The sequence below is a fragment of the Cariama cristata genome, unplaced genomic scaffold (assembly GCF_000690535.1).
Source record: "Cariama cristata isolate BGI_N322 unplaced genomic scaffold, ASM69053v1 scaffold2518, whole genome shotgun sequence".
In the NCBI taxonomy this organism is placed as follows: Eukaryota; Metazoa; Chordata; class Aves; order Cariamiformes; family Cariamidae; genus Cariama; species Cariama cristata.
This window is the reverse complement of record NW_009630432.1, coordinates 42852-50329: the sequence shown is the minus strand read 5'-3', so window position 1 is coordinate 50329 and position 7478 is coordinate 42852. Positions and strand designations below refer to the sequence as shown.

Below are 7478 nucleotides of genomic sequence, written 5' to 3'. Positions count from 1 at the left end.
ATTCAGGACAGATCTGGTGGTGCTGAGGGCACCTGGGATGTAGAGGAGGCTAAGCATGAGATGTTCATTTTCAGCAGAGATGGCACAAATCAGACTGAAGCCAATCTTTGATGGAGATGAGAAATTCTTGGCAATGGTGGTTGGCTGCACACACAAATATCAGGGAAGAGATGGGGCCGTGCTCAAACTTCTGCATCAATTCCTAGCAGACAGCTATCCATGCTGGTGTTAAATTGTTGGCAGTTTTATCACTGAGTCCGTGGAGTAGGTAGATATATGGGCTACAAGTGTCCCTCCTGTTAAGGGGAGGGTAGTGTAGTGAAACCAGCATAGCCTGTGCTAGGTTGTACCTAAATGAAGTGTGTCGTCAGTCCAGCAGCTTTCTGAAAGAAAAGATGGCATCTTCAGTGATATTTTGTGAGAGTTGTTAAATTTTCTGACTTTTTTATTAAACTTGTTTGAAGATCTGCTCTTCCAGGCTCTGCAGTTTGTGTGGACTTCCTAAAGCTACTGAACAGAGAAATACCTGGAGAGAAAGTGAGCCCCAGACCCAACATTTGCCAGTGATTAAGAAAAGGGCTGCACCAACATCTGCCTACGAGGTTTTACCAAAACTCCTCCCCAAATGTGCATTGCTGATCATATGCAGGCAAGCTTACTTACAGCGATGCTTTGGAGTCTGGAGCAGAAAATGTGCATCAAAATAAATATCCAATTATTTCCTGTGTTAAAGTATTGATATGAAAAATTAGATAAAAAACTGTTATGAGAATGGCAATGCAATGCAAATGCTGTACTACTATGTCTAAAAAAGAAAGGACATGTTATTAACAGAAAAAGTTAGACTCAATGACGCTGTACAGCTTCAGCATGCTTCCCTGGGATAGCTCTGGGTCTGAATCAGATCCGTAGCCAGATTTCCAACCATGAAAATGGTGGCTATTTAAAGAGTAGCAAATATTTTTTGAGTATTAAAGATGCTTCAAATTTATTATGTGTGTATTGTAATGAAAAATGACGCTATTAGTTCAGTTGGTTGAAATTCTTTACATGGAACATTAATCTTCTGAAAAATGAGGCTCTGCAGAAACTGACTCATGGTGTATGAAGGCAAATAATTATTTTTTGAAGAAAATTATATTTTAAGGAAAAAGGAAATATTTATTTTAAAAAATGTCATATTTGTGTGAAAAACACCAGTAGTTTTCCAGCCAGCACATCTTACAGTGCCTACAGTTTGTACACTGGTGATTTATTTTGCCAAACGGAAGGTAAGGAGCATTTTTCTGTTCTATTCAACAGGGGATGGATTGGGCCCTAGAAGAGGCTGTCTGGTTACCATTATTTTTACACCCTTATGATGTTTTCTGAGACATTATTTCTGTAAAGTAGACTGCAAATCAAATTATGCCCCCTTCACTCAGTTGTAAGCAAACCTTTCAAGGCCTAGTTAGAGCTGCCAGATGCCATTTGTATACATGGTGTAGGCTCAGAAGTTGTCCCTCGGTGCTGGGAGTCTGGTCACCCCGGTCCCATGTCTCCTGGGACTGGAAGGAGAACAAGAGTTCAGGATTCTCCACCAAGGGAGAGACTTCTCTGCATCTGTGTAGCCTCATACGCCTTAACTTGCCTACATGGGATTTATTTGGTCACCCACATGTATACCCATAAAGTGTACCCCTCTTTGGAGTAAGAAATCAAAACAGAGTGTTCCCTTTTTCGTAATGCAGCAGGTAGTTAATTCTACTCATATGCATGTAAATGGAGTCTGGTCACCCCGGTCCCATGTCTCCTGGGACTGGAAGGAGAACAAGAGTTCAGGATTCTCCACCAAGGGAGAGACTTCTCTGCATCTGTGTAGCCTCATACGCCTTAACTTGCCTACATAGGATTTATTTGGTCACCCACGTGTATATCCATAAAGTGTACCCTTTGGAGTAAGAAAACAAAATAGAGTGTTCCCTTTTTCATAATGCAGCAGGTAGTTAATTCTACTCATATGCATGTAAAGGATTGTTTCTTGGTGTAACACTGAAGCCTATCACTCAAAATTAAAACAGACTACGTACAATTAAAAAAAAAAAAAAGATTTTTGGATATATATTTTATTTGACAGTGGTTTAGAATATCATACAGTAAACAAGATTTCTGTAAAAGTTAATTTATCCATAGTGGTGCGTTTCATAAAAATAGTTGCTCACTTACAGCCTTTCTGTGACTATTAATACATGGAATTATATTTATAGAGATAGAGCTGTACAGGGTAAATTCACAGCTAACACTACACAGAAATATTATTTGGAATGGGGTTTAGATGATGTGCTGTCTTCACAGGTTATCGATTACAGCCGCATAAAGCAATTACTGCACAAGGAGTAGCTGTGAACTGTGCAAATTAGAGTTTATGCAAGTATAATCTCAACTGTTTTTTAGATTTCATTGTTTGCTTTCTTTATACATAAAAATAAGATACCGGGACGTGCATCTACACTACAGAAGCATTGTCCAAAATCAGATTCAATAAATTAATGGCAAATTATATTGCATTCTAGTTCAGGGGATAAAGATTTTTTTTTTTTTCCATTAAATAAGAGTTTTATAAACAGCTACATGGACTTGTGCTTTTTTAGAAATTATAAATGGATTTTTCTTTCTAAAAGAAATTGTTTGAAAGCTGCAAAATCCTTGACTTGAGGCTTTTCAAATAATTGGACAGGAAGAAACATGCCTACAAATTTCTCAGTCCAGTGCAATGTTTGAGACATACAGTAATGTGCTAATTTCTTGGAACAAAGCCAATCTCAATCTAATTTTTCAGCAGAGCATGTGAGGAACTAAGATTGTTAGAGAATAATAATTTTTAAATACGAATTTTTGACAGTACTTAGCTTTATGTTGTGGTTTTGTTTTTTTTTTTTTAATTACCAATGTATTATTGCCCAGGATTTTGTTATAATTTTGACAGACAAAGAAGCATATGCACACTTACGCAGACACACACACACACATCTTTTTGAAACAAGATAATGACTGATAGACTGAACGTGGAGTTATTTCCTGTGAAGGCAGACTGGAATGTTTACCTGGCACTTAAGGCTTGAAATTCAAAACAGACAAGCAAGAAAGATAAAAATAAAAAGATCAAAAAAAAAATAAATGGAGGTAGGGAAGAAATGATAAAATGGACACCATTTAAAAAATGGAAATATATCGAATTTACTGAATGAGGACACCAACAACTGTATTTCAGAAACCAGTCTAATTATTGTTAACGTGTGCCTGAAAGGCACCTGCTCTGCCAAACTGAGGGGATGAAAGGTGAGAGTGTCCTGACTAAATGCAGATGGGTGTGAAACATAGCACTGTTGATAAGTGAAACTATCCTCTTCTGCAGGAAGGAAAGGCCTTTCCTTAAGGAAACTGCAGCTTTTTCTCTGTATCACTCTTCCTTTCATTGCAAGGGCCTTGCAGACATCTGGGTTTTGAGCCTGACCAATTGGTTTGTGTGCAACCTCGCTGGATTTGGGGAACCTGGAATAAATCGCTTTTGAGAATAATTTGCAAATACAACTCCACCCTAACTCCTTTCCAATGTACAGAAACATGGTTTGTTCACAAAAATGGCAGTAGAAATGGTATCACAGAAACTTATCCACTGGATTCCCCTGCTTCTCCCTTAGCGCCCAGTGAACTATGCTACAGGGTACCACGTGGACTATCCCAAAGTGTTAACAGTGGAGATGTGTCATGGGTATACAGTTCCGAATGATGCTTCAAAGAAACCCTTTAACCCCTGTCTAGATACGTCGAGAACAATTTATTTACAACATTTTAGCTCCATGAAAAGATCTTCTCTCTGTTTCAGCTTGCTCCGTGCAGTTTTATTTAAGGCGATGTTCCAGTTTGTGATTGCTCTAACTTGTTCCAGTTTCTTGATATAAAGTTTGAATGAAATCCAAGTCCTTCATGCAGTGGGAAAAAAATGCTAAAGCTACACTGCACTATCCTTCTCTGATGTACTGTCCTTCATATTGTTTTGGTTTCTTCCATAGCTGCCAAAGTCCCTAAAATGGAACTGGGACTTTAGGGTCGATTTTAAATCTCTGTGTTGACTATATGCTTTTGAACTTATTAGGTACTGTGCACATTGTCATGGAATTACACACTAATGTTTTCATTCCTCAATGCTTTGTGTATATGTGTGATAGTTAAAATAAATTAAAACAAACCAATGTGAGACAAAAAACTAAGAAGAATGTTCTGCGTCAGTTTGAGACAGTTAGAGGGCAACAGTCCCTTGCTTATCTGCTCATGGCAGAAGTACCAGACTTCAGGACGCTAGGTAGCTTATCTGAGCCAGGGATTTTCCACGGCCCGGGGGAGACCGTTGCCTTTCGAACTGTGCTGTTGGTGCTGCGAGTGCTAATGGAGTGGAGATGTCCCTTCCTGGGGAACTCGCTGGGTTTCCCGTCAGGGTCCCTCTGGTTGTGGTCCATATCACTTCCAGGTGAGCTGCAGCGGTTGCTACTGTACGTCTTGGTAGCACCAGTATCAAGCTTGACATGGTCGGATGCTGCAGCTGACTTCTTCTCACTGCTGTTTGCAGATTTGTGATCTTCTTTTTTGCTAAGAGATCCCCCTCTCTTGCTTTCCGGCTTCCTCAGCCTCCCAAACTGTTCATCACTGGTTCCAGCACACACGTGCTCTCTCGCGCCAGCCTCGATCATAACGCTGTGTCCCACCACTTTGCTTTCTGAGGTGGGCCTGCCACCATCAGTGGTCTTATTTTTGCCTTCTGAATATCCTTTCCAAGAAGCCTCTTCATGCTTTGACCTGTCTACCTTTTTAGGACTTGCTGACCTTTCTCTTTGTTCTCCTAACCTTTTCTTTTTGTGACCGTTCACCGAAAGCTCCTTTGGTTTCCTTACATCGTGTTCCCTCTTGATATCCCATGTTGGCTCTGGGCTTTTCTGGTGAGAAGGGTCAGAGGGTGGGGCTATGTGTGATGAAGATAATGGTGAGATTATGTTTTTACTTCCGGCAGACCTGGGGAGGTGGCAGAGGGAGCACTCCAGGAGTTTGGTTCGTCTGTTGTAACAACAAAGAGAAGGGAGTTAAGGACATATTCAGCAGCACAGAGTGTGTGTTGCATAGATATACGTATTCCAAGCAACATCAACATCCAAACCACATACCAGACTTAAAGTCCTCTGTCTTAGGTGAGGCGAAACTCCCAGTGGAGTCAACAGGGAGCAAAACAAAAACTACCTCCCTCTCCCCCCCAAGAAAAAGTTCAGATGAAGCAAGAACCACAGGGCTGGTAACTGCAAATGCTGTAAACCTCGGTCTTTTTTCATACAGATTCTGCTTTCCTCTGCCTACATTAAATTATTCTTAAAATAATAAAGGCACGTGCTCATGAAATTAAATTGCCTCTTTTGTAGCTGTAGAATGGATTTCCTAGCTGGGCAATATCAGCACTGTCTCTGAGGACAAATGAGAAGGACTTTCCGCCATCTATTAAACATGTCCCTACAAGCATATAATAATTGACAAGAATTTGTGGCTCAGATAAGATCATTGTTGAATTCTGTCTCATATTTTTTCTAAACAGATATAATATTGCAGTGTTTGTGGCCCTACAATTCTTACAGGGTACTTACAAAGTGGCGTCAGCCGCTGAGTCTCTTGGCTGTGCATTTTGAATTTCTCTTGGTTACTTAGCCTCAACACAGTATGGTTGGATTGTGCAGATCCTATTTAATTTAGCTAAATAGACATCTCCATGATGATTCTTCTAATCCACTGCTACAAACCAGAATATTCTGAGCTGCCTTTCTCTTGCATACATGATTCCTATTTCTTTTGATTAACGTTCTGGCAGACAATGAATCCATCATGACTAATGACAGCACCACTCCTATTCTTACCCATCTACGTATAGGTTAGAAAACTCACTGAACTTGGTTAATGTCATTCCCTACTTAACACCATTGCCTGGCTGCAAACGGTATGAGCAATAGTCTGTCAGAGATGAAGGACTATCTCAGGAATCCATGGAAACGAGGTGGAACTCATGGCAAGAGCTGCATATTTCACGGGGGAGAAAATGTAACCTTCTAGCTGAAAAAAAAGCATAGACTTCTGTGGATCAGGACTAGTATCTCTCAGTGATATCAACTGTCCTTTAAAAGATACATTTATTTTTCTCAGTGCTACAGCTGCCTTCAAATTATCATGAAGATGTACATCATCTTGAAAAGTGGGACGGGTTTTACTGCCCAGCCTGCGATCTGCAGCTTGTTTGACTGAGACGGCACTTTTAAGTCCATAGCTTGATTGAGTGATTACTGTCTTGCAGATAAAAATAGTAGAGACAATAGTGAGGTGGGTGACGTAAAGGGACGGAGCAGCGCGGTTAGCTGAGGAGCTATTTATTTTCCCAGATGGTGTTTGTCATATGCTTTTGCATAATGAGCATATGTGTGGAGAGGATTAGCATTTGAGAGGAGTAGAAAGTACAAGTTCTGTGTAAGACAAATAAACTTTGAGCTGGGAATCTAAATGGGCTGAGGGTCTCAACTGAATATTTTTTTTTCAAAAATCACACTTTCTTACCCTCCAGTTAAGGCTGAGTAATGTACCATCTGCTCCGTGCTTGGCACTTGAGCAAGAAAAAATAAAAGGAAGGCTCATGCATGTAGAGTGATCATCTCTTAGGAACTTGCCTACAAAAAGCACCTACTTCGATGGACTTGTTCTTTATTTCTGCTCTTCAGTGCCATGCCCCCGGTACAGGCTGTGCCTGACAGGGGAGGCACAGACCCCACCACGGCTCTTTTTAGATCTGAAATCCAGGGAATTCCATTTTGGTTAACACTTGAATCAGGGACCACGCACGGGGTCCAGGTCACTTTGCCTGGTTCTCTAAAACTATCCCAGCACTCTGCCGGGCAGCTTGAAGCTGCTTGCGTGCACCAGTGAGGTACCTGAGCTAGCACTAAACAGGCCACTTTGGGCCTTAGAAAAGTAAGTTTATGCTTTTTATGGCATTGCCACACCTCCCCAGAGTAGAGGTGGTGCCGAGCGTTGGTCTGACCAACGTATTTGGTTTAACTGCAGTCTTCTTTCCCAGTTGCCCATGAGATGACATTTTTCACTGAGTGGCAGAGAAGGGCGGTGAGCCATTACCAGATCTTGTGCAAGGCTCTGAGAGCATCTGAAGTTACAGAAATAGCTTGTTATTTCGGGTGGTATCAGCTGTACACCAGTAAAAACATCAAATGGCCTGGAGCAGCGAGATGCTTTTGGGTAACAAGATTGCTGCTGTGCAAAATGTGCCACTATGGTCAAATCAGCTGTTTCTCGTCCAGGAGGAGAAGCCAGGTGGGCACCATTCAAAACCACGGGGGCAACCAGCTCTCACGGCTCCTCTGAGGCATGAAGGGCGATATTGTACCAGTTATTTGTGGGACACT

The 7478-nt window shown here is 41.2% G+C and overlaps 1 protein-coding gene across 1 annotated transcript in view; it reads right to left on the bottom strand.

Moving 5' to 3' along the window:
* Positions 1–2095: 2095 nt before the first annotated feature.
* The window catches only part of LOC104165770 (membrane-associated guanylate kinase, WW and PDZ domain-containing protein 2-like), a 47786-nt gene continuing 42403 nt past the window's right edge, over positions 2096–7478 (bottom strand). Inside the window, exon 5 of the mRNA XM_009705508.1 lies at positions 2096–5088. Within this exon, the coding sequence (XP_009703810.1) occupies positions 5024–5088 (65 nt within the window). The 3' untranslated portion in view covers positions 2096–5023. The remainder of the gene's footprint in view (positions 5089–7478) is intronic.